This window comes from Delphinapterus leucas, chromosome 16 (assembly GCF_059928025.1).
Source record: "Delphinapterus leucas isolate spDelLeu-1000000601 "Yukka" chromosome 16, BTC_Dleu_Yukka2, whole genome shotgun sequence".
NCBI lineage: Eukaryota > Metazoa > Chordata > Mammalia > Artiodactyla > Monodontidae > Delphinapterus > Delphinapterus leucas.
In genome coordinates, this window is record NC_143144.1 from 24245405 (window position 1) to 24272762 (window position 27358).

At 39.5% G+C, this 27358-nt stretch overlaps 1 protein-coding gene across 3 annotated transcripts; it reads left to right on the forward strand.

Annotated features, from left to right (window-relative positions):
• Positions 1 to 3462: 3462 nt before the first annotated feature.
• Positions 3463 to 27286, forward strand: SUPV3L1 (Suv3 like RNA helicase). 3 transcript variants are annotated; one of them, XM_022590746.3, is made up of 15 exons: positions 3464 to 3814; positions 9381 to 9458; positions 9849 to 9956; positions 11300 to 11414; positions 12569 to 12737; positions 14740 to 14851; positions 16882 to 16959; positions 18258 to 18349; positions 19371 to 19551; positions 20319 to 20412; positions 21024 to 21243; positions 22895 to 22975; positions 23315 to 23491; positions 26004 to 26152; positions 26810 to 27286. In XM_022590746.3, the coding sequence occupies exons 1-15, from the start codon at positions 3541 to 3543 to the stop codon at positions 27243 to 27245; spliced, it is 2364 nt and encodes a 787-aa protein (XP_022446454.1). In that variant the 5' UTR covers positions 3464 to 3540; the 3' UTR covers positions 27246 to 27286. The 3 variants fall into 3 exon arrangements, with proteins under 3 accessions (XP_089753711.1, XP_022446454.1, XP_089753710.1); XM_089897585.1 differs by lacking the exons at positions 21024 to 21243; positions 22895 to 22975; positions 23315 to 23491; positions 26004 to 26152; positions 26810 to 27286 and adding an exon at positions 21314 to 21457 and having other exon boundaries at positions 3463 to 3814; XM_089897584.1 differs by lacking the exons at positions 3464 to 3814; positions 9381 to 9458; positions 9849 to 9956; positions 12569 to 12737 and having other exon boundaries at positions 11338 to 11414.
• Positions 27287 to 27358: the final 72 nt, after the last annotated feature.

The window sequence follows — 27358 nt, forward strand, 5'->3', positions numbered from 1 at the left end:
AAGGAGTGGCCCCTGCTCTCTGCAACTAGAGAAGGCCCGTGCACAGCAACAAAGATCCAAAGCAGCCAAAAATAAATAAATTTATTTAAAAAATAAAAACTACCCAGGATTGAGAACCACTGTTCAAACCATTTAATTAGTTATTTCTCTCGCTGGTGAAGAGAGAAATAGCTAATTTCATTGTTTTGAATTGTTGGGGAGGAAAAACTTTACCCACTTTTGTGTTTGAGAGCCTACTAATTAAACTGACAGATTAGCAAAAGAAAAGACAGTTGTAGTCGAGTTAGAGGAAGTTCACAGAAGTGTGACTTAAAGGGGTGGTTAGAATTTGGGGCTTATATATCATCTTGCTAGGGGAAAGGGGGTGAAGTACGCTTATAAATGACTTAGAGGAAGTTGTGGGGAGAAAGCACTAATGGGAAAGCCAATGATTTTTAGGAAAGATAAAACGATCCTTAGGAAAATAGATGGTAGATATGATAGTTCTGTAACGAAAGTCTGTTTAGGTGTCGATTTCTCGCTGTCTCTGGTGATGAGTTAATCTTCCCTGGTTGCTCCCTGTGAGGGGATTTATGGCAATGGAGTTCTTTGGGGAGGCTCTGCTATTAGGCAGACAGGATTTCAGGAACTCCAATGTCTTCTACTAAAAATTTTATGCCCCAGTGGCATATTCTGGACCCCTTAAGTGTGGATGAAGTAGTTGGAATACTCAATTCTAATTACCATGTGAGTCAGTAAATTCTTAAATTTTTCCTTGTATATTCAGCTGAATCTGTTGAACACATATACAGGCACTCTCCAGGGGGTTTATACTAGCCTGGATTGAAATGTAACACATTTTACAGTTTCAAATCAAAGATACAGTGAGGAAAATGTGCACTCTCAAATATGACAGATCCCTTTTTAGGCTTGGGATCCTCTATGAGCATAATTCTTATGTCACTCCCCTATTTAAAATCTTTCAGTGACTCGATTCCAGGAAAAGCTTAAATTCCCTATTACAAAACACCTTAAGCTCCAGTTATGCCAGACTCCTTGGAGAAGATGTGCCCTTGTGCTGGCACTTCACTTAAATTCTTGTAAGACTCTCCGGGCCACTCTTGTCTGACACCATCTCCACCTCTAAGTCAAAGACATGTCCCTTTGTTGTGCTTCCAAGTCATGCTGTGCATACCTCCAGGACTGTTTACCACACTTCTAGAAGACTTTTTAATTGTATGGACTTAATAAGCCTCTTGAGGGCTCAGCCTGTTTTGTTTTGGTATACTTGTGCTTATCACATAATACATTCAATATCTGAATAAATGGATGAAGCTTATTTTCCTAGTGCTTATAAAATTAAAGGTGTCCTCCTTTAGAAAAAAAAATGTCTAAATGTAATAAAATTACGGATAAGAACTGTTATGCAACTTAGTATTGGAATAAAGGAAATAGATTAGGCTCTCTAGGAGTCTTATCAGGCTGGGGAGAGAAAGCAAGACAGCAGAGCAGGACCATGTGGACACTATCTACAAGTTCTACAAATGCATTTGATAGTTGCTCCCTCCTTAGGTCTGGGGAAACTGGACCAGATAATATCTAAGACCCCTTTCCTGCTCTATTACTCCATGATTCTAAGGGATAAACAATTTGTTATCCAGATCATGATAACCTTACATTAGAAAAATACTCTAGAAATGTCAAATTACATTTGTAGGCAAGATGTGAGGGGGAGAAATCTACTAGAATGTGCTTTTGAGAAAACTTATAAACCAGGTTTTGTTAATAGCAAAGGCAAAGAAGAGAGAACTTAGTTTATTCCCCACCGCCAAGGGTATCTTTACTTCTCCCACTTCCTTTCCCTGTCCCCCATTTATTTCTCTATTTATTCATTCATTCAGCATTTTCCTGAGTATTTCCTTAGTGCTATTTTATTGCCCTACCCTGAAGGAACTATAACCCAGAGCAGTGGTTCTCAAAGTGTGATTCCGCAGACCAGCAGGGTCAACATCACCTGGAAACATGTTATAAATTCGTACTCTTGGGCCCCACCCCAGACCCTATGAATCAGAAACTCCAGGAGTAGGGCCCCAACAATTTTAACAAACTTTCCAGATGATTCTGATGCACCCTGAAGTTTGAGTACTACTACTCTAGAAACACAATTATGATACAGTTTTAGTGGTTTGATAGCAGTTGTACTAGGCACCCAGTGTGTTCAGAGGTATGTAGGTGAGAAACGATGACATAACAACTGGCCTGTAGTTCTGGCATGAATAGTTCTTTGAACTCTCATTAGCCTAAGAATAATAAACATTTTCATTACTTAACGTTAACCGTTAGTATGACCAAAACCAGATCAAAAACTCTTTGAGGGCAAAGGGCCGTCTACTTGAATCCCTGATGTTTAAAAAGTATTCGGTGATGGGCTTCTCTGGTGGCGCAGTGGTAGAGAGTCCCCCTGCCGATGCAGGGGACACGGGTTCGTGCCCCGGTCCGGGAAGATCCCACATGCAGCGGAGCGGCTGGGCCCGTAAGCCATGGCCGCTGAGCCTGCGCGTCCGGAGCCTGTGCTCCGCAGCGGGCGGGGCCGCAACAGTGAGAAGCCCACGTACAGCAAAAAAAAAAAAAAAGTATTCGGTCAATCAAAGGCACAATAGCAAATTGTTACTGAAATCTTATTTGACATGCAATAGTACAAATCATATGCCGTGCTCCTTCAAGTTGCAAGACCTTAATGTTTTAAGTATAATAAGAGATATGGAAAATCCAACGGCATATCTTGAATTTAAGATGTTGCAACCTCAAATGAAACAGTATCCAACTAATGCAAAAGAAATTAACCTTTGCCCCGAGTACAGGGTACATATTTTTGCTACGCGGCTGTGACATACCAGCTGCTAGGATGATGTATACAAACTGCTCATATTAAAGTATAAGTACCTACACACGTCATACAAGGGGTTTACCTAAGAACTTGTGGAACAAAATTCCTTAACAACGGTCCTGAAGGGCAGATCAAGTTATGTTCTCTAACGCCTTCCATCAGGAAACGAAAGTTAATAATCTAAGGAACTTTTGGGAAATGCTCTTCAAAGCTTCGAGTCCGCAAGCCACGGTGGCGCCACAACCTAGAGAGTTGGCGTCTCTCACCAGTCGCACCCACAAGGCTTGGCCTCACTACCCACGTGCTTCCTAACACTTACCCGCAGGGCCAGCTTGCGTCATGTGACACACCTCGCAGGCCCCGCCTCTCATCTATGACATCCCCAAAGGAGCCAGATTATTTTTTTAAAGAAAGCTGGCTCCAATCTCCAATAAAAAAGAGAGAGAGAACAAGGACTTACAAGCACTTATCTTCTGTGATTTTCGCTTCTAAGCTTTTCCTCCCCTTTACGAGCAATCTTCCGGCACTACTTTTTCCTTATTGATCGGGCGTCTTCCTGGGCAGCTCCGCTGTTCTGGGTCTTTGCGGGCTATAGGCGCTGGCGCTGTGCGTCACTGCCCGCCGCCGTGTCCGCAGGCTGCTCCAGCCAGCCTCCTCTCGAGTCTGCGGTCTCAATGTCCTTCCGCAGGTGTGCCTCGTTGTGGGCTCGGCTTCCCCCGGGGCGCCAGCCTGGCCCCCGGGCAGCCATCTGCTCTGCCCTTCGCGCCCACACTGGGCCCTTTCTTGGGACTCTGGGGCGCGTTCCTGCCGTTGCCTGCGCCTCTTCCTCTGCCTCAGGAGGCTCCAAAGCTCCGAACACGTCCTTGTTCGTGCCGCTGACTGTGAAACCGCAGGGCCGCAGCGCGGACGGCGATGTCGGGGCCGAGCTAACCCGCCCTCTGGACAAGAGTGAGTGCAGGAGCTGGCGAGGGCGGCGCGGGTGGTGTTGCAGGGCCCGCGAAGAAGCTTACCCCCCGCCCTTCCCCTGGAGACCCGAGGTCCCCTCGAGCGTTGTCATCGTGCCTGTCACTGTCTGCCTCCCTTACTGGCGTGTGAGCCCTTCAAGGCTTGGGACTGTGTCTTATTGATCCTTTGATGTGCTGTTCCACAAGTGGCCTTCTCCCTTTCACTGTTGTCCTGTGAATGGTTTAAGCCCTCTTGTGATGGGACGATTCACCTTTTTTGAGTCGTTAGGTGGACGACTGATTTCTAGCGTACTCTTTCTCCTCCCCCGCTACCCAGAACTATTGCTCCGAGAAGGGACAAGGGAGTGGGGCATTGAAAAGCCAGAGGAAGATTTCTTTCAGGAGTTTTTGTCATTGACTGGGTACCTACGCAAACCAGACATTGTGTTAGGCTGTATGGTGGTTGCCAAGAGGAACCAGACTCACATCCAGATCTCTTCCGCTCCAGAAACTTACAGTCTCGTGGGGAGGAAGGACATATGAATGGCCAGCTGTAGTACAAGGTGGAACATAAGGGTGTGCACACCGAAAGTGGTAGGTTCCCTGGTCATCCGGGGCTCCAGAGGGAAAGGAATCGGCAAGTGGCAAGATCTAATCCTATTGCTCCCTTGCAAAACATTGTTTAATGTTTTTCCATTGTTCCCAGTTTAAAAGGGTCCTCAATCCCTGCCTGATCTGGCGTGGGTACCTGTTGGAGAAGCGTTGTTGCGAGCCACTCTCCTTGTTTCAGTCAAACTGATGAAATGTGCACTTGTGCCCCAGGGCTTTTACACATGCTACTCCCTCTGCCTAGAATACATCTGTAATTCCATCTTCTTCTTCTTTTTCTAAAAATAACAATGGCTAATACTCAGTGTTTGCTAGAGATAGGTACTGTTTTAAGCGTGTGACCCGTTTAATCTTTCCTGTAACTCTTATGAAGTAGACAGTCTTTACCCCTGACACTTATCTAGTCATGCAGTAGCACATACATATACTTATATATTATGTAAAGATATATATAATATATATATTTTTTTCTGGTTGACTGTAACACATACATATATGTATATAAGTATATGTATATATATTGTATGTATATGTGTATTTATTCTGGTTGATTGTAACACATTTAGCCATGTGAACATGATTGACTCCAAGTAGAAAGATGGTGCATATTTGTGATAGTCATTACAGCACTTAAGTGACTGGCCCGATTTACAGTTTACTTACCTTTTCTCCATTTCCCAAATGGTAAAATGAGAGTAATATTTTCTTTGCTTACATCTCTGGATTGTGAAAGTCATGATAAAGAGTTGGGCAAAGCACTTTGAAAAGTGTAAAGGGGTGAACAAATGTAAACTAGTGTCACTTGTACTAAACATTTGCTATTTGAAAAATGGAATTACCCTGCAGTAGAATCTGTGATGTGTGGAAACTGGGAAAACTATTACCCTAGGAGCCCAAATAATCTATCCCAACTATATAGCATAGGTTGATGTGAGGATTTAACAAAATACTTATTTTTGGGGTATCGTATAAATAAAGGTTCTAAGCCTCTCTTTCTTTAGGCTGTTAATAGCTGGTGTAAAATTCCTTGGATGTATTTTTACTCATGATCAGCTGGTCCCACCAGATCAGTGTTTTGAAATCTTTTGGGCACTGTTATGAATTTTTAAGTGTTTGGAAGTTCTAACAATGAAGTGCAGCTACCTTTGATGGCAGAGTGGCCCTCCCCTTTCTTGGACAGCTGACTAAGCTGGAAGTTTTGGGCGGTCTCAAGTGGAGCAGTGAAGGAGGAAGGTAGCACCGAGGCACTGAGGTAAGCTAGGTGAGCCCTGGCTGACCATGGGTGATTGATGCACCTCACATGATCTCTTTCTGATTTTTGATTGATAACTGGTATGTTTACAGGACGTGACAACAACAAATAATATTCATGGTGAATTTTATTAGCAGTTGTGACTCCTAGGGAAGGTATCAGATTAATTGAGACAGGTTGTGGTAGCTTCCTCATAGATGCTAGTAGTGCTAGATGGGTAGATGCAGATTGGAACTTGGATTCGTAGGGTTGAAGCCACTCAGCTCCATATTGGTAAAGTGAACTGGAGTCAGAGTTTTGGGGGAAACTTGCTTTTCAAAACATCTGGGTTGGTATGTTCTGGCGAATCACTCACGAAGTACAGAATTACGGTGTAATGCTAAGGGGATCAAGATTATGGAGACAGTTTCTGCCTAGGGTATTAGGCAACACTTTTCTGCCCAGAGCACAGCTAGCTTCCTGGATGAGAATCATGCTGTTGGTTACAAGGGGAACCTTAAGAAAGAACAGAAGCCTAACGAAGTCATTGTAATTTGATGTAGGTGTATCAGGTACAGATACATTTGAGGGTGTAGGGAATAGTCATCTCTCACACCCATCACCTGAGAGAGATGCAGAAGGGTCGGAGGCATTTGGCCTAATGCAACTGTCTGCTGCAATAGGGACAGTTTCAGTAAATCTAGTACTATTTTTTATAATTCCCTTTGTGATGATAAAAAAGGTTCATCATGAGTTCAACCACTACTAGAACAATATTTCAGTACTTCTTCATATTCAACAAGAGTGGTAATACTAGTTGTAATATTAAAGGGGTGGAAACTAAATGCCACTACTAGGTGGTCTTTGGTATAGTCCCTTCAGGATTGATTCTCCCTTTCCTTTTTGGATCCTAGAGATGTTCTGATCTATTCTGATCACTTCTCCCCACCTGTTTCCACTATGACTTTGGCATTTCCAATTCTGTTTTGAAGAGGTTGAGTTTTGTACCTTTCCACCTGCTTCTCCAACCCTCAAGTGATCACAGAGCTTTGATGTATTAAGTAATGGGCTTCTAGTTAATTACTGATAAGTACAGTGGAACAAGCGAATTAAAACATTTTAACAAAATGGGTAAATCATAAGGTTTAAGCAGTCCCACCCATTAGTAGTAGCTACTTCGTTCTTCATCGAGATGTACGTGGAGTGAGTAAAGTGGATCATTTTTGTGTAAAGACTCATGTGAGGTACATTTACATTTTAGAAGAGAACCTGTTATTAAATCCCAAACTCCCATTGTAGGAAGCTGGAAGAAAGCTATGAATTGGTTAAAAGTTGTAGTACTGAGTCATTTTTACTGTGGCTGCAATCTAGAGAGTCTCCTTTAATCACCGTTAATTTAAATGAGAAGTAACTGTGATCCCCAAATCAGGTCATTCTGTTAAGAACAATGAGACAGGGACTTCCCTGGTGGCACAGTGGTTAAGAACCTGCCTGCCAGTGCAGGGGACACGGGTTCAAGCCCTGGTCCGGAAAGATCCCACATGCCGCGGAGCAGCTAAGCCTGTGTGCCACGACTACTGAGCCTGTGCTCTAGAGCCCGCGAGCTACAACTGCTGAGCCCGTGTGCCACAACTACTGAAGCCTGTGCACCTAGAGCCCATGCTCTGCAACAAGAGAAGCCACCACAATGAGAAGCCCGCACACCGCAACGAAGAGTAGCCCTCGCTCGCCACAACTAGAGAAAGCCCACTCGCAACACTGAAGACCCAATGCAGCCATAAGTGAATGAATGAATGAATGAATGAATGATTTTAAAAAAGAACAATGAGATAGTTAAAGCTTAATTTTTATGAAAAACAAAACTATGTTTCCATATACTTCTGTAGTAGATTAAATTTTTTTCCATGCTATTTCCATTGTGTTAATGTTTTGCAGTTATCTTTTAAATTTTAGATAAAAGAAAGTATTGATACAGAGAAACTTCACTTTTAGTATGTGGGTAGTATTCATTTTTTAAAATAGCTGTACAGTATGATTTACATATCATAAAGTTTTTCCATTTAAAGTGTGTAATTAAATGGTGTATTTGCAGGGTTGTGAAACTATCACCATAATCTAATTTTAGAACATTTTCATGACCCCAAAAGAAATCCCATACCCAGAAACAGTGACTCCCCATTCCCCTAGCCCCCACTCCCCTCTGCCCAGCCCGTGGCAACCACTAATCCACATTCCCTTTCTGTTTGGACCTTTCATATAAATAGTATACAATACGTGGGCCTTCCTGACTAGTTTCTTTCACTTAGCATAAGAAACCTCATGTTTCTGAAGCATTTTAAATTGAGTGAAGTATCATAATTCTTGCATAACACTGGAGTGTTAGTTACAGAAAATGGATTAATTCTAATAAATGTGATGTCTTCAGTTTGTATTGAGTTTATAGGTCAGCAGAATTTCCCCAGGCAATTGCATGTGCCTTTTTTGTCACTGATTTTTCCACTATTGTAAAGAAACTGTTGGACCCACTGGGTACAAAGTAACAGAAACCCAGAAATATCAGGATAGCTGCCTGTGATAGTAGATATATTTGTATGCATCTTACATTTAGTTGTGGGCAAACCTAATGGCTAAACCAGCGACTTTGAAATTCCCTCATTCTGCAAAACAAAGTTTTGATAGTGAGATGCTTTATTCAGGCTTAATTTCTTCAGTGAGTGTTGTGTGTGTGTTGTGGTTGGATGCAAGTGCAGTTGGTACTCTGGTGGGAGGCAGAAATACAGGCCACCTGGCCTTTCTGTGTTTCATGAGCAAAGACTGTATCAGTTTTGGCCTGCCTTCCCAGAAATGTAGAGTGTGTGGCTGGATTAGTAAAATGTTTATCTCTACAGAATAATGCAGTAGTGTTTTCACATGTGCAATGTTAATACAATTTCAACTTGATTAAAGTATTTTCCCGTGTACCGCAAAAAAAAAAATTAAAAAAAAAAAGTATTTTCACCTGTAAAATTAGGGACTCATAGTGGCATGTTATTTCAGCAGGTATCTAATCCAGCCTCCACTATAGCACAGTAATTTCTCTGCTGTCACCCTTGAAATACAGTCATCTAAGCCTTGCTTGAGTACTTTTCAGTGACAATGAGCTGGCACTTCTGTGAGACAACCCCTTTTCCCTGTTCTAATTATTAGGAAATTCTTGTATAAATTACACTGAAATCTGTTTCCTTCACTTCCCACTGACTTTAGTTATGCCATCTAGAACAAAATATGTATAATCTGTTCTCCCTAAAATCATCTCCAAGCTAAAGATCATCCCTGGCTCCTTTAGTCATTCACACGAAAGCATAATGATCTGGCCCTCACAGTATTGGTTATCTTTCTAGATACCTTTAGCCGCTCACTATTTGATGTTCAGAATGGTTGTAAGTAAACAAAACAGAACATGGTTATCTAAAAGTGGTCTGATGGAGGCTAGGGGTGATGCTAATCCTGTAGCACCTTGCTTAGTCTTCTGCAGTATTACAGGAATATTGCATTGTTTGACTTTATACTTTTTCTAGACACTATTAAACTATAAAGAGTTTGTGATCAACTAAAACCTTCAAGTTCTTGCAACACTCAGTAGACTGCTGCCTTGAGTGTTATGACTTCAGGTTTCTTTTGCTCTTTGGGCATTTCTCTGTCTGGAAAACAAATGTTAAACATATGTTAAATTTTTATATCTTTCTTCCAGATGAAGTAAAGAAGATCTTAGATAAGTTTTACAAGAGAAAAGAAATTCAGAAACTGAGTGCTGATTATGGACTCGATGGTAAGGCTAATAAGATTTCCATTAGAGACATCTTATTACTGCTTAGATTACAGCTTTGTCATTGTTGTGTGGGACCTAGTGTGGCCTGGACATACTTATTAATACATAGTTGTAATCTAGAGAATGTCCCTGACTTTTGCTTCTCTGTAGGCAGGAGATCGGCAGGATGCACCTGGGGAGCCAGACACACGGCAAGGGAGCTGTGTGTTCAGCTTTCCTTCATGCTCTACTAGAATATCAGTTTTAGCCCAGATCATAACAAACCAGCTGTACTACAAGAAAAGAAAAAGACACTTTGATGAGTTAGGTGTGACGTGTATATGTATTTTTTAAAATGAGAAATTAAATGAAAACTAAGTCCTACCTATTTTGATTTTGTGTTTCCCACAGCTCGTCTCTTCCACCAAGCTTTCATAAGCTTTCGAAATTATATCATGCAGTCTCATTCCCTGGATGTGGACATTCACATTATTTTGAATGATATTTGCTTCAGTGCAGGCAAGTGTTTAGAGACTTTTTAAAATCCTGTTGAGCATACTTTTTATTTCTTCCTATGTTTATTTCTCTAGTTAGGGCGTATTTGCTTTAGAATAAGCCCTGTTAATATCCTCTGTAAATAATTCAGTGCTTTCGTAGGAGGCCTTCTAGGTCCTTTTGCTTTTATAGTGGGTCCCTGAACTGGTTATTAAATCACCCGTATGTCTTAGGCTGGAGGAAGACTGGGGTCTTCATCTGTCATTATCTGCTCTTCACTATGTAGTAATATATAGGCTACAGTGAAATAAACTCTCACACAAGACAGAATTAATACATGACAGATTCCATCTGTTTCTGCCACTGGCTTGTTTCTCCCTCATATTAGGACAAAGCTCTTGCTATAAAAGATAAAAATGTAGGAACATTGGGCTTCCCTGGTGGCGCAGTGGCTGAGAGTCCGCCTGCCGATGCACAGGACATGGGTTCGTGCCCTGGTCCGGGAAGATCCCACATGCCGCGGAGCGGCTGGGCCCGTAAGCCATGGCCACTGAGCCTGCGCGTCTGGAGCCTGTGCTCCGCAACAGGAGAGGCCACAACAGTGAGAGGCCCGCGTACCGCCAAAAAAAAAAAAAAGTAGGAACATCATTATTTTGTTCCCATGGGCAGTTTGGCTTTGGTTATAGTTTTAAGTATTTGACTATTAGACCTTTGCCGTGGGCCAGGCACTGAGGTAGAACCTGGACACAAAGCAGAATTGGACACAGCCCCACCCTCATCAGAGCCACTAAGGTGTGGAGACTTCTTGCTGAGGCGTCAATTCACTTTCATGGTTTGTCTCTTAGTGGCCTCTGTAGTTTAAAAAATACTTGGCACCTGTATTTCTCTTCAGTAACCACAGGCCTTCTCTCTAATGTATATTACCAGGTCCTTTGTTTTTTGTTGTTGTTTGTTTTGACCGTACCATGCCACTTGCGGATCCTAGTTCCCCAACCAGGGATTGAACCCGGGGCCCCCTTGCGATGAGGTGCCGAGTCCTAACCACTGGACTGCCAGGGAATTCCCCCAGGTTCTTTGTTTTAAACTTAACTTTCATCAATGCTGATCTTTACCTGTTTGCATAGAAGAAGTGGAACGTGGTTGTTGAAAGCCAATTTTCTGTTTTCCTGGAAAATATAGGTGAAATAAGGAGGAAAATGTAAGACAAAGCCGGACCTCAGGAAAGGATAGAGTTCCTTGTTTTAGGGTTTTTCTTTTTATTCTGGCAATGCCCCCTTAATTTAGCTCACTAAGAGTAAAGTTCTCATTCAGTGCAGTTATGGATAACATTTGGATTGCACATATTAATGCAGTGTTTTATTTTCCAGCTCACGTGGATGATTTATTTCCATTTTTCTTGAGACATGCAAAACAGATATTTCCTGTGTTGGAATGTAAGGATGATCTACGTAAAATCAGTGACCTAAGAATACCACCTAACTGGTTAGTTTCTTTATTTGTAGATTTGAAAGTTTCAGTTTCTAATCTTGGAAAATTAGTGATCATTATATACTTTTATTGTATGCTGGATGATAAATCATAAGTCGTCTAGATTGTTTTGTTTTCTCTAGAAAAGTGGGCAGTTTGGGCAGGCAGTTAACTGGTGTCTCGCCTTGAATCCTAATCAAGTTTGGTTTAAGGTTTTATTAGGGCAGATCTAGAGTAGCCCTTTAGGGTGTCATCCTTACAATTCAGGTGTGGCCTTCCTGGTGTCTCAGCTGAATACGCTATTAATGAGCTCTCCCCACTACCACTGTGGCTGGAACTCCAGCATCTCCTAGCACTTTGCCAACTCTTTGAGACTTTCCACTCAAACTTAGCAAGCTGTCCTCTGTTAGGCCCTGCACATGCTCAGTCCAGCCCTTGGCCAAGGACCCAAGGAACTCCCACGCAGATTTCAAGGCTCCCCCTCTATTGCACCCTTTTTTCTCTTTCACACTCTGGCTTTCCAATTCCAGCTGCTTCAGCAGCTTTGAACTTGATCTGTACTGCTCAGCTCAGTGGGACTACTTTACCTTGCTTGGGTTCCACCTCCCTATGCCCTGCTGGGGTACTGCAGGGCTCATCTCAGGTGTTCCTTTCTTTTGGGGCTTGTAGTCCTGCACTGCCTCCTGTCCATGTCCCCAGGCAGCTGCTGTATATATTTTGTCCAGTTTTGTACTTGTTTATGGTGAGAGGGCAAGTGCTCATGGCCAGAAGCAGAAGACTCAGTCACTTTATTGTGTATGCTGAAATTCAGAAGCCTAGGAATATTTATTTATAGGGCATATGTAGAGCTGTGGAAATAATGTGGACAAATCTCTGGAGCTGTTAGCAGTTTAAACTTATTTTAGGTAACTCTTGGGGAAGGGGATTTGTACAGTGGCAAGAATATCCAATAAATTAATTTGCATTTGGATTTTTCTGTCCTCTAGTTAGTAAATGCTATTCTTGGAAAGCAGTCATTTTAGTGTGGATATGAAGCTCATCATTTAATTTTTCAAAGATGCTATCTTATGAATGTTAAGAGGATGTTTCCTTGGAATTTTTTTCATTTAATACCTTTGCCAGGATTTTGAGGTTAATGGAATTAAGCTGTTTACCTACTCATGTTTTAGGTACCCAGAAGCCAGAGTCTTACAGCGGAAGATAATATTCCATTCAGGTCCCACGAACAGTGGAAAGACTTATCATGCAATCCAGAAATACTTGTCAGCAAAATCTGGAGTATATTGTGGTCCTTTAAAATTACTGGCACATGAGATCTTCGAAAAGAGTAATGCTGCTGTTAGTATATTACCAAATATTCTCTCTTTTTCTTGTTAATTTGGGGGAGAGTAGAGTGAAAGGGGTAGAGGGGGAAGGCGTATGTAGTAATTTACTGTTAACAAAAAGTGCCATATTGCGTTGCATCTAACAAGCCATCAAGTGTAAGATGTACTGTTATTTTATGTAAAACTGAGAAAGAAGATGGTGCTGCCGACTGAATTCTGACATGCCATCCATTGTTAAGAGGTATCCTGGTTTCAGAGATACTAAAATGTGAAAAAACGTGTGTATTAGAATGAGTGAAATACAATATTACAGAATATTTCACATATACAGAGAAATGCAGGGAATAACATTCAGATAACCTGAGTCCACTACCCAACTCCCATCAGATTCAAGAAATAAAATATTATTGGGGAATTCCCTGGAGGTCCAGTGGTTAGGACTTGGTGCTTTCACTGCGGAGGGCCCGGGTTCAATCCCTGGTGGGGGAACTAAGATCCTGTAAGCCACGTGGCACAGCCAAAAAAAAGAAAAAGAAAATATTGATATAGATGAAACGCCCTCTGAACCCCTTCTTTGTCTCCTCAGAGTTACCCACCTACTCTGTTGTATTCAATTTACCTTTTTTTAAGATTAGACCTTTGATGCTGTCAACTAGAACTAGAACGATAAAGACTGAGAAAAGGACTGAATGCCCTGTGGTCTGAGGCATCGTTTCAGTAAAGGGGCCACATTTTAGTTCATTGTTTTATTATGACTTTATAATGAAAGATTAACCCGTTTTGGTAGGTGATTTGCATTCTCTTTTATTATGTTCTGAATAATTTGTGTAATTTGCATACATAATGCCTCCTTATTCATAAATAGTTAAAGTATTTCCACAGAACAAAGACTTTCTTTTACATAACCTCAGGATATTCATCTAAAGTAGGACATTTAATATCGATAGAATACCATTATTTAATCCACAGTCCATTTTCATATTTTGCCAATTGTCCTATAAACACTGCCACCACTCCATTTCCCCATCCCACCCACCCCCCCACCCCAGCATTCTGTTCAGGGTCTCCCACTGTGTTTTATTGTCATGTCTCTACTACAGTTCCTCAGTCTTTCTGTCTTTCATAACCTTTACATTTTGTTTTTTTTACATCTTTATTGGAGTATAATTGCTTTACAGTGGTGTGTTAGTTTCTGCTGTATAACAAAGTGAGTCAGCTATACATATACATATATCCCCATATCTCCTCCCTCTTGCATCTCCCTCCCACCCTCCCTATCCCACCCCTCTAGGTGGTCACAAAGCACCGAGCTGATCTCCCTGCGCTATGCGGCTGCTTCCCACTAGCTATCTCTTTTACGTTTGGTAGCGTATATATGTCCATGCCAAACCTTTACATTTTGAAAGACTACAGGTCAGTTGTGTTGTAAGTTGTCACTCAGTTTGGATACGTCTGATGTTTCCTCATTAGTTTCAGGCCACTGTGGAGACCAGCTGTTCCAGTTTGCCTGGACTTTCCCTGATTTAGCACCAAGTGTTCTTCATCCTGGGGAACCCCTCAGTCCTGAGTGGACGGGGGTGGTTGGTAACTCAAATACACCATAGCATTGATGTTGGTCCTTCTCAAAGAAATATATTAGGAGGTCTTTATATTCTTAAATTTTATTTATAATATTCTTCTTGAACATAGAAACAATTTCATTTTAATAAACTAAAATGGTACAGAAACTATTGAAATAGTACAGAGGTAAAAAGTGAAACTGCTGCAATTTCTCATGCTTTTGTTACCTGAGAATTTAGCTGATTTGAGATGTTTCCAAGTTTACATAGGTTATATAAAAGAGTGACTTTTATTTTCTTATTAAAATTTTTTTAAAGGATTGGGGGTATTTTGTTTCAACTATTAGACAAATAAATTTGACGTAATGGAGAGAATACTCTATTAAACATCCAAAACTTCTTTTTGCTATTGTTTTCAAGGTGGAAATAATTCCAGTTTTCTTTTTGTCATCTTAGGGTGTGCCATGTGACTTGGTTACAGGTGAAGAACGTGTGACGGTAGAGCCAGACGGGAAACAGGCTGCCCATGTTGCTTGTACTGTTGAGATGTGCAGTGTTACAACTCCTTGTATGTATACACCATTTTAAAAACTGTATGGTTTAGTATTTTTTTATTTTAAAATTCAGATGAACATATGGAATGTGTTTTTTATTGTGAAAAAAATTTTAAATTGAGACAAAGAAAAGAATAGTACAGCAAATACCCAGGACTTACCACTACTTAAAAATGCCAAACTTTCTGTTATGTTTGCTTTTGAATTTCTTTCCCTTTTTCTCGTAAAAGAACTGAGATGTCACTAAGTATGAATTTTCCTTTGTGTCACTCCCCAGTTCAATTCCTCTCTCCTCTTTTGATCCAGTTGCTATCAAATATTTGGTATATACCTTTCCTTTTTTTGGTATCACTGTTATGTATTGCCTATCAATACTGTGGATTGTGTGTTTTAAAACATTTACATGATTATCATATTGCATTATTATTCCACAATTTGCTTTTTATTTTACATATTTTTTAGATCTAGTCTTGTATACATATATATGTATCATGAATATATATCACATTTATTCATTTAAATTGTTATGTAGTATTCCATATTATGACTAAAATTATTCATTCCTCTATTAAAGAATATTTAGGTTGTTTAAAGTTTTTCAGTATTACACATAGTACCACAGAAAACTTCTATTTAAGTACTGTAGTTTTAAAAGTATTTTAAATGAAAATTAACTTTTCCTTATTATATAGGCAATCATTTCTTCATTATAGAAAACATAAAAATAAATGCAAAGAGAAGGAAAAAAAAAAATCTCCCAATTCCACCCATCCAGAATCAACAAGTATTAACCCTGTGGTGTATATTTTCTAGACTGTGTTTGTATTGTGTATGCATTATACTTATGTGTGCATCGTGAGTGTGTATATTAAATAAAATAGGGATTATATATTATGTACTATTTGGTAGCTTGCTTTTTTCATTTTAATAATCTTAACTTTCTGAGTAAATGGATAGTTTTCAAAAAAATCCATTTATTCTAAAAGTAATACATTGTAAAAATTAAAATAGCACATATAAATGAAAATTCCTTCTTCTGTGCCCTCTTTTCTAATCTTGTTTGTATACGCTCAGATATGCTAGTAATTTTTAATCTGATGGTTTTTCAGTATAGAATTAGCTTTCTTTTGTTTGCTAAATGTCATTGTGGGCACATTAAATTTTTCCTTTTTTTAAAATATGCTCCTTGCAACTCCTTGGTATTTTGGGAAGCTAACTAAAATATAATTTATATGACTTAAAAAGAATAAAATAATATGGTTGGAAGCATTTTGGCATTAGAAAATAAAATGAGCCACTATTTTTTTTACCATAATAAGCTTTAAAACCCCTGAGAATAAGCAGAGCTGGAGCTCAGGGAATTACACGTTCTTCTCTGGTTCTCCTCCTGACACCCGTCTGGATTCCTGAGGTGCTTCATTTTACCGCAGGGTTATCTACTCTTTGGTCCCAGGAGCTACTTCAGTTGCTGTGTGGATGTGTTCTTATTAGGCAGATTCTCCAGGCTGCTTCTGAGATTGCAGAAAATAGGACAACTGAACCTGTTCAGTTTGGGAGGCAGTGCAGTAGAGACGGTCTGGGTTTGAATTTCACGGTTTTAAATCTTACACTAGGGCCAGTGACTTAACTTCTCTGGGTCTCAGTTTATTCTTCTGTAAAATGTAAATGTACGGGAATTCCCTGGTGGTCCAGTGGTTAGGAGTCCTCACTTTCACTACCGAAGGCATGGGTTCAGTCCCTGGTTGGGGAACTAAGATCCCGCAAGCTTCACGGCGTGGCCAAAGACAATTATTTTTAATTAAAAAAAAAAAAGGATGAGATTAAAAAAAAAGGAAATGTAAGTAATAATGATACTTACCTAATGGGTTTGTCGTGAGGATTAAATGAGTTGTAAAGCACTTAGAACAAGCCTGCCAGAAATGAAGCACCTAATAAGTAATGATGATGATTATGGTGGTATTGCAAGCTTGAATTTTGGTACTGTGGCTTGTTTATAATACTATTGAAGTAGATGGTCTTGCTCATGATAACTTTTTATTTTAAGATGAAGTGGCTGTGATTGATGAAATTCAAATGATTAAAGATCCAGCCAGAGGATGGGCCTGGACCAGAGCACTACTAGGTTGGTGGTCTTATTGCTATAAAACCTGTGCTTTGTGACATCTGCACTGCGAATTATCTGCATTTATCTGCTTGACATTGCCAAATAGAGCCAGCTAGATTCTCTCTTGACACAAATCAAACAAAAAAGTCAGCTAAGTGTGAGCTTTAATTTTCCAAGTATTGTTCTAATAATGGGAAGTCCATTTCTTCTGTCATAAAATTAGCATAATCACTTAATTAAAGTGTTCAAATCCTGCCATATTTACACAACCACTATTAACATTTTGGTGTTTCATGGCAGTCTTTTTTCTCACGTGTATGGTGTTTTGTGAATATATAATTTTTATCTTGCTTTTTTTTTCAGTTCTGTTGTTTCATAGACTTTTTTTTCATACCACATATTAATGTTGCATGTTCTCCATTGAAGAACTGTACTACACAGTCGTCCTTTGGTATTTGTGGGATGTTGGTTCCTGTACCCGCACAGATACCAAAATCTGCAGATGCTCAAATCCTTTACAGTTGGATGGCTTCTGCATCCATGAATTCAACCAACCGTGGATTGAATATGTTCAATCCGCGGTTGGTTGAATCTGCAGATGTGAAACCTGTGGATGTGGGAGACCAGTTGTAATTTGTCCCAAAGAGTCGAACATTTTTCTCTATTATTAATGATGCGGTAAAAATCTTTGTAGGCGTTAACTTTTTATTCATTTTATTACTTCTTTAGGATAGGCTCCTGGAAGTGAGGTCCATAGACATGAATGAACGTTTCTCCTGCTTGATATTGGAGTGAATTTTTGATCAGCATATTGTAGGGCAAGTGTTTTGAAATTTAAAAACATAGGTAAACTTTCTGTAAACAAAGAGTATACACTAAAGCCTGTAATATAAAATAGATGAAAGTGGATGTGCTCAGGGGTAAGGAGCTTGGAGTTTCTCCTACCTACCAGCCCCCAGCCTCTGAGGCACCTCAGTGATTCCATGGAGCCTAATTTGAAAAAAAAAAGTATAGGACTAATGTTCAGTATTAACCATCAAAATGCAGGTTCTAGTTCAGGCTGGCTTCATCCTCTAGTAGACTCAAAACCTTGGCCAAAGCAATTTAAAAACCCCAAGATTTATAAAAGTGGTGATAATTTTTGCCTACTAGAAGGTTTTGTTTTGAGGTTAGAATCATAGAGATAATATGAAAACACTTGGTGAAGTTGTAAAGCAATAGGTAAGCAAACTTAAAGTATTTTTGGTGTGTAGAGTATTGCATATTTAATTTTATATCTTTAAAATTTTAAGAAATGCCAATTTTGCATTTAACAGGACTCTGTGCTGAAGAAATCCATTTGTGTGGAGAATCTGCTGCTATTGACCTGGTTACCGAGCTTATGTACACAACTGGGGAAGATGTGGAGGTACTAGATTATACACTTTGTTCTCAAGGTGGCATAGCAAATAGCCCAGAGTACCCAGGCAGTGGCTTCATAGGCCCCAGATGGTGGTAAAATCAGAACTTGAAAGATTAGCTTCATTTCCTCGTAGTTGACTAGGTCATACATAGTTGGTTGAGCCTCATGAACTAAAGTTCTGACTGCGTGGCTGTCACACCCTAAGTCTCCAAAAGTATAAGGAGATTCCTTATCTTTTCTTGACAAAACCTTTTGGAGTTTAAACAGAACTCTTTAGAATTAAATAAATCAGGAATGTTGGAAGTTGGAGGCTCCAGCAAAAGTTTGTGATTTTCAAAGTCTCAGGTGTCAGATATTGGGGACTTTGATATATATCTGATTGGTAGAGATAGTTTGTACCCTTTTTCAAATTCCTAGAGTAGGAAGCCACTCATTTCCATTTAATCCTACTTTTTGTTTTCTTTACCAGACTTCTGTAATAAAATGAAGAAATATTTTTAAATTGGTCCATTACTTTAGTTTTGTGCTCAGCTTTCAGGGAGAGATAGTGGAATGTAGTGGAAGAAATTCTGGGTTCCAGTCTTGGCTTTGCTGTTATTCACTTTGTGTTTTTTTTTTTTTTTTTTTTTTTTTTTTTTCACTTTGTGTTTTTAAGCAAATCAGAGAAGGCTAGAACTGGAAAAATCCTCATCAGACCTGATCTTTTATTAGACTCTATTTTATTCTTTCATAAAAGGGAAATAATATTTAATAACCTTTCTGAAATTACCACGTTGCCATAAAAATCAAATATATATGAAAGTGCTTTGAAAATTTATGAAATCCTCTGTAACATTTTGTTAATTTAGAAATACCAGTGAGAATGGATGGTAATATTTATAATATCAAAATAAATGTTTTTCTGTATTTTCCCTTGAAAAAGTTGGAGCTTATCAGTATCTAGCTACTCTTGATTGTGAGTTTTTCACAATATTAGAAGAAGCTGAGTTAGGTATGTTATTTTACAATATCATATCGTTTATTGTAGGTTCGAACCTATAAGAGGCTTACCCCCATTTTTGTGCTGGATCACGCATTAGAATCTTTAGACAACCTCCGGCCTGGGGACTGCATTGTCTGTTTTAGCAAGAATGATATTTATTCTGTGAGTCGACAGATTGAAATTCGGGGATTGGAATCAGCTGTTATATATGGCAGTCTCCCACCTGGTAATTATTGGCTTTCATCATGACAAGATATGAAATCTCTTGTTTTTGCCATTTGTGTTGAGATATGTCTAGAAAACACAGTAAAAGATATGAATTAAGTTGCTTGGTGTGTAATTTATTATAGGTCATATAAAATAAATATTTCTCTAGTCATCTTTGTGGTGATAGAAGTATTTTAATTATTTATAGCTCTTGTTACTTGATATTATTAGACTGTATTTTTAAATGTTGAGCTGATGACTTTCTTACAGAAATGTCATTAAAATATGAACTTGGTAATATTCTTAAAATATTACCAGAAGTCTATTGATGAGTGTCCTCAGAAATGATAAGAGGATTGTGTTGCTCTTTGTGGATATACTTAAAGGAATGGAAATAAAGGATAACTGGCTCCTTGAGAATGTAAAGAAATAAATTTGAAACAATAAGAGTTTTATCCATAAAAATGGAGAGTAGGAGGTAAGGGTTTCCAAGATTTAGTTAGTTAGTTAGTTAGTTGGTTGGTTGTCCGCGGGCCTCTCACCGCTGCGGCCTCTCCCATTGTGGAGCACAGGCTCCAGACGCACAGGCTCAGCGGCCACGGCTCACGGGCCCAGGCGCCCTGCAGCATGTGGGATCTTCCCGGACCGGGGCATGAACCCGTATCCCCTGCATCGGCAGGCGGACTCTCAACCACCTGCGCCACCAGGGGAGCCCCCAAGATATATTTAGTGTGATGTAGTAAAAGATTGAGAATACTGATTTAACATAAACTGTTGCTGTTTTAGGGACCAAACTTGCTCAAGCCAGAAAGTTTAATGATCCTGGTGATCCATGCAAAATCCTGGTTGCTACAGATGCAGTTGGCATGGGACTTAATTTGTAAGTAATCTGTTTTTAATAATCATGGATATTCAGTGGGTTAGATGGAAATTAAAAAAACTTATAATTGGCATTAGAATGACCAAACACTTTGATTTAGGAGAATGGATATTATAGTATAGATCTGAGATTTATCTTGCTCATACCTGTTGAGGGAATAAAATGAAAATATCACATAACACTTGGACTTTTGAGTGCTGCTTCCTACCACTGCTAACCTATTACATTAGCTCATTTGATTGTCAGTGTCTCAGTCAACAAGGGTGTGTGCCTGTTGGGCGTGCGGGGCCAGCCACTACTTTTAGGGGTTAATTTGTAAAAAAGTTATTTTCTAGAGCCTTACTGAGGTATAATTTACATATTATACGGTTCACGCATTTTAAATGTATAATTTGATGATGATTTTTAGTAAATGTACACAGTTGTTAAAAAATGCTATTTAAAGGGAAGAAAAAGAATTACCAACAAACCCTTTTACCTTACTTTGTAAATAGTGGGCAATATTGCAAGTAGGCCTAAACTAGAATTAGAGTGAGCATTTCTGTAATGCATCAAATGATGGGCGGTTTTTCAGACAGCAGTCTGTGAGATCAGTTGTATTTCTGTTTCAGGAGCATAAGAAGAATTATTTTTTACTCCCTTATGAAGCCCAGTATCAATGAAAAGGGAGAGAAAGAAATAGAACCAATCACCACCTCTCAAGCCTTGCAGATTGCTGGCAGAGCTGGTAGATTCAGTTCAAAATTTAAAGAAGGAGAGGTTACAACAATGAATCGAGAAGACCTCAGTTTATTAAAGGAAATTTTGAATAGGCCTGTGGATCCTATAAAGGTAAGGTGTAACACAGTAATTGCTACTTCTCTGTGGAGGACAGTCATTCCTTCCTTCCCTTACTTTCCAGACTTTTGCCTCAGACACCTGGAAACAAATAAGCAAAAGAAAATTTTGTGCCATGAAAATCATGTCAAGAAAACCCTGCTTTGGACTTCCCTGGTGGTGCAGTGGTTAAGAATCCACCTGCCAATGCAGGGAACACGAGCTCGAGCCCTGGTCCGGGAAGATCCCACATGCCGCGGAGCAACTAAGCCCGTGCACCACAACTACTGAGCCTGCGCTCTAGAGCCTGTGAGCCACAACTACTGAGCCTGCGTGCCGCAACTACCGAAGCCTACGTGCCTAGAGCCCGTGCTCCACAGCAAGAGAAGCCACCACAATGAGAAGCCTGTGCACCACAGCAAAGAGCAGCCCCCGCTCACTGCAACTAGAGAAAGCTTGTGCACAGCAACGAAGAACCAACACAGCCAAAAATAAAATAAGTAAATAAATAAAAAAATAAAGAAGAGAAAACCCTGCTTTATTGCTTTTGAGAGGCCTAATAGAGACCCTTTTGTTAGAGTATGTATGTATGTATGTATGTATGCAAGTGAAAGATTCAGATTTTACAAATGTAGCCATAATATAACAAGTTTAGTAAACCTGATTTTCCTTTAGTTCTTCCTATAATCTAGCAGTGGGTGGGGATAGGGGCACGGTTGCTTCAGGTGGGCACACAACTATATCAGCAGACTGAAAATTGTGAGAAGCTCGGAAGTAGAAGAAACCTTTGTGTGGGGGGCAAAAATAGCATTAAGCTATACAACTTTGAACCAGTAAGGACAGGGTTAAATTTTGGTTAGTGTAGTTAATGAGGCAGAAGTGTACATGTTTTAAACAAACTTGCAAATTAAAGTTTGCCTGGAAAATTCACTAATTAAGGCTCATCTGATTTTAGTGAACCCAGGTAAAAGGGTATATAAATGAGAGAATGCAAGGAAAAGTTCCGGGAGGAAAGCTGCGGTTGAAATCATTTCTGTAGCTTTTGTTAAGAGTGCAGCTGATAACGGATCTCCCCCGTCTCCCTCCTGTGTAGCTCCTTTCTTGTGTTCATCGTCTGCCTCCCTCCCATGACTCATCTCTCTCTCCTCCTTTCCTCTTTCTTTTTCCCATTCCTTTTCTCTCTTATTTTCTTGCTTATACTTATTGTGGGCAATTCTTAACATTGTGTAAATATACAGGTAAAGAGATAGCTGACCTCCAATTTAGACATTTTCTCTTTATGTATGTATGTCAGTTTTATTGCCCTGGTTAAAGTGATTGGGTTTTCCTTTATCGTTTTTGTTCAGTGGAGAGAATTGGGACCCCGGAAACTGTTTGTGGTACTCTATCAGATCATCATAGATTTTAGAAATATAACTAAAATATAAGCAAAAGATTAATTACTCGATGGGTATACTTGATTAGTTTTACTAAATCATCTCGTCAGCTTTCCCAGTTGGTAATAAATGGCAAAGTATGATGCTTTTCTCTGTTTTACTTAAATTCTTGTCCCTTAACTCATTTGGCAATAGCTTAACCTGAATATAGGACTTATCTTGAGATAACTTAAGAAAACTTATCCTTAAAAAAAAATAATAAGCTTATGGTTGTTTTTTCTTTACTAAAGGCAGCTGGTCTTCATCCAACTGCTGAACAGATTGAAATGTTTGCCTACCATCTCCCTGACACAACGCTTTCTAATCTCATTGTAAGTAGAAACTCTTACATCGCTTTTCTAAAAAGGTCAGTATGTCAGACAATTACTGGTTAACCTTGTGGACATGAATGGATAGTCTGTTTTTGTGAAGTTGCTGTTTATGAAGTTTATCTTGAAAGCAGAAACTTTCTCTCAAAATCTTTTGGGACTTTTGTCCTGAGGAATTTTCTGAGTATTTCAGGTCGGGAGGGCTATGGGGGAAGTCTGTTAGCTTGAGGAGGCAGTGAATTAAGCAGGCCTTTCTGGAAGTCTGTTAATGGATTAAAGTGATTGTCATTTATAGACTTGAGTCTAGGTAGTCCAGTAATTTAATATATTTTTTCCCCCCAGGATATTTTTGTAGACTTTTCACAAGTTGATGGGCAGTATTTTGTCTGCAATATGGATGATTTTAAATTTTCTGCAGAGTTGATCCAGCATATTCCATTAAGTCTACGAGTGAGGTATGTTTTCTGCACAGCCCCTATCAACAAGAAGCAGCCTTTTGTCTGTTCTTCATTGTTACAGGTAAGCCTTTATCTTTGTGATATTTTGAGTTGTTTCAGGTTGATGCATTTTCCCCAGACAATAGTTTGTTATTCAAAATAAAGAAATAAGAGAGTACCCTTTAATATGAGGTACTGTGTACGAACTTAAATAAAAATGGCTCTTTTTTCTTACAGATAATTTTTTTGGGGAAGGAGAAGTCTTGCTTTGTATTTGGGCTTATATGGTAGCCTTTTTGAAGAAGCTAAAACAAAAATAATTAAACAGTTTTTTCAAGGAAAGGGGTCTTTGCCTGATGATATACTTTTTCCTTATTGGTGTTGGGTAATATGTTTTGGAAGGGAGGTGGCTTTGGGGTCAGTAGTGGCCATAGTATTCCGTTTTCTTAACTATCAGGCATTGGGCCGGGGATGGCTGTCTTGTGTGAATTTGGTGCCAAGGTTCCAGCCTCTTTTAACTCATTTGGGTAGGGATACAGATCTCTAACTTCTGAGCACAGGATTCACCCAAACAGGGGGACTAGGCAAAGGCAGTAGAAGCTGAACTTCCAGTCTCCTGCCGTGTCCTCTCACATCTCTGGGCCCTTGCTGTCCCTCTTGCTTCTGCTTGGAGCACCCACCCCACTAAATCCAAAGGTCTCCTCTTTGAATCTTTTCCTGATTCATTGTTGTAGTTTCACTGCCGTCTTCTTAATAGATGTTAGCTTTCTGCATACTAGCTCTGTTTTTACCAAATCTATTTATAAGCTTATGTTTTAAATTACTTTAAAATTACATAAATAATACATCAGTACTTTTTTTGTGTGAGCAAAATTAAAACATTAGAGAAGGTTAAATTGGGCTACCACCTTCAGTCTCAGTCCTCTGGCATAACTGCTATTATCAGCATTGTGTATCCTTGCAGACCTTTTCCGTTACATTTGCCTACATACCTGTGTGAGTAGAAATTCTAGTTTTTGTTGGGTGGGTGTGCTTTCCCATAAATGTTACAATGAATTAGTCTGTAGCTTGCCTTTTTCTTTTTTCCTCAATGTGTCTCAGAGGTGTTCCGTGTCCAGCTATTTACTGTGTCCAGCTATTACCAGCTCTCTGTTTCTTAGAGCTGGCGTTTGTGAGAGAGCTAACTAGCATAAGGTTGAAGTTTATGGAACAAAGTCTTAAACTTAAAAAACTAGCCTGGATGGAGCTGGAGCCCATGGCCCTGACCCCATTTACACCATCCGTCAAGCAGCTACCCTAATAAAGCGGAAGCATATTACTAAGGAGTAAGGAGTCTGGAGCAGTACAGGTCAATAGTTGTTATGTGTTGTGTTTACAGATTAAAATGTGAAATCTAGAGATAGTTCTTTTTTCTTGATCTCCATTATTACTGAAGTATAAAGGAGCTCAATCCCACTGATGGTCTCTGATGCCCCTTAGGAAGTTGTTTTGAAACTGTGTTCCGTGGCTCCTGCATGGGCCTCTCTCCCTCCCCGTCTCTGAGCAGCTCCGTGCTTAGCTGTTTTACATATGGGCTTCCATTAGTTGTCTGTGGCCAAAAATATTAAAGCCACTGCCTTTATAAGAGAACTTTTTGGCATGTCCTGCTTATTAGTAAGTTAGTGTGGTCACATTTACATTCTTCATGGCTGTCCTACTTGGCATTTATTAAACCTAGAAGAATGCACCAGACTAAAATTAATAAAATTGTGACATTATTTAACCACAATTATTTGAAAACTGCCCTGCCTCTCTAAAGTACTGACCTTGCTTAGGTTAAGTATTTAGAGATAATTTTCCCTAATTAGGAAATGAATCATTTGAAATCACCTTATCCTTGAAGCTGAAGATTTTTTTTTTTTTTGAAGCTAAAGATTTTAAACTTCTGCTTGATAGCTCTTGCATGGTTTTATTTCTGTCTCCTATAGTATATTGTGATGCATAATAATGCCTAGCATTGTCTGGGAGGCGGCATATTCTCCAAGAGTGTCGTGTGGTTCAAGAAGGAGGTATGATGGTCTTATGGTAATGAGGAAGCTGAAGCACAGTGGTGACTTGGCCAAAACTATATAACTAGTAAAGAGGCAGTCTCTTTACTAGTTTGATTGACTCATGACCAACCTTGCACGAAGCCACCTCAAAGAGTTTCTTTATAATAAGTGAGGATATTAAAAAATACAAGCTCACATTTGAAGCTATAGGACTGTTGCATGAAGGAATGAGAGTCTTCGGGTACTGTCTGCCTAGAACTTAGAACATTAATTGTTCATAAAAGTTAATAGACAGTCCCTGGAAAGCTAGTTCATGTGTATATTGTTGCCCTGGTTTTGGAAAAAAGAAGGAAATCATGTCTTTTTTTTTAAAAAGTACCTTTATGAGATATTAAATGTTCTCTAAAATACAGAAAAGTATAAAGAAGGAGAGAAACCAGCCTGCCTATTGAGATATAGCCACAGTTAACATTTTGTTGTGCTGTTTTGTTTTTTTTTTTTCTGGTCACAGACTGAAGTGAATTCTGATTGTTTTACCAAATTCGTTTCTTCTGTTTCTCTCAGTTTGCCAGGCAGTATAGCAGGAATGAGCCCCTGACCTTCTCATGGTTACAACGATATATTAAATGGCCGTTACTTCCACCTAAGAATATTAAAGACCTCATGGATCTTGAAGCTGTCCATGATGTCTTGGATCTTTACCTGTGGCTAAGGTACCAATTTTTTCCTGTATGCACTCTCATTTTTTAAGTAATAGGGTGAATCAAAGGTTTTATGATGGTCTTTTGCACTTTCAAATTAGGGACATATTTGCAGGGTGCTCTATTTTATGTTTATTGTCCATTAAGGCAGTTGAGCCTGGTTTATACCTATTCCAAAAATGACTTAAGGAGTTCTTACGATTCTAGTTAAGATAGGTAGGTGAGAAAGTCCCCTAGATCCTTGTGACGCAAATGGTGATCCCTGGACCAAAAGCATTGTTATCGACTGGGAGCTTGTTAAAAATAGAGAATATCAGACCCACCCAAGGCTTAATCAAATTCTGCATTGTAACAGGATCCTGAGGTGACTCATGTATACATTGTGATTTGAGAGGTACTGCTGTAGATCAGTGATTATCAAAGGAGGGGCATGTCCCACTAGGGGAGCATATTGGAATCATTTAAGATATGAGCAAGGACCGACTCTCATAACAACATCTTCCTTAGGTGTGTTGGCCGAAATAAAGGTTGAGCAAAGGCACTGGACACAGTTTTGCAAAAGCAGAATATTTGGAATGAGTCAGTGTCAAGATGTAGTTACTTCATTGAGATTAGTCCAGTGACTGTGGTAAGAGCTGTTCCTATAATGTAATATGTCTTTTTTTCCAGCTACCGGTTTATAGATATGTTTCCAGATGCCAGCCTTGTTCGAGATCTCCAGAAACAATTAGATGGCATTATCCAAGATGGTGTACATAACATCACCAAACTGATTAAAATTTCAGAGGCACATAAACTGCTGAATTTGCAGAACTCATCAGCAGAAAGCCAGTCCCGTTTGTCAGGAACAGTAAAGAGCCGAACTAGAAGGAATCACGGCACCAAAGCTTTAGGGAGTAAAGCTGCTGAACCACTTGGCTCTGGTGCAGGAGAGAAATCCCTTGCTTCCAGATTGGTGCAGCAAGGACTCCTCACTGCAGACATGCTGAAACAACTAGAAAAAGAGTGGATGACACAACAAACTGAGCATGGCAAAGGAAGAACAGAATCTGGGACTTCCTTAACAGGGACAAGAAGAAAGAAGAAGGAACCCGATTCAGATTAGTTTTATTTTTATTTTTGCAAATAAAAATCTATTTTAAAATCCTTTTTTTCCTCATATGCATTTACTGCCTGCTATGGTACTGTGGCTATCTTTTACTGGTCTTTTTTTTTTTG

Excerpts from the sequence above, each read along its gene's own strand:
- SUPV3L1 (XM_022590746.3), top strand. The coding sequence starts at position 3,541 with ATGTCCTTCCGCAGGTGTGCCTCGTTGTGGGCTCGGCTTCCCCCGGGG. Across the intron at positions 16,960-18,257 it reads CTGGACCAGAGCACTACTAG|GACTCTGTGCTGAAGAAATC; the intron begins GTTGGTGGTCTT and ends TGCATTTAACAG. Across the intron at positions 20,413-21,023 it reads GTTGGCATGGGACTTAATTT|GAGCATAAGAAGAATTATTT; the intron begins GTAAGTAATCTG and ends TTTCTGTTTCAG.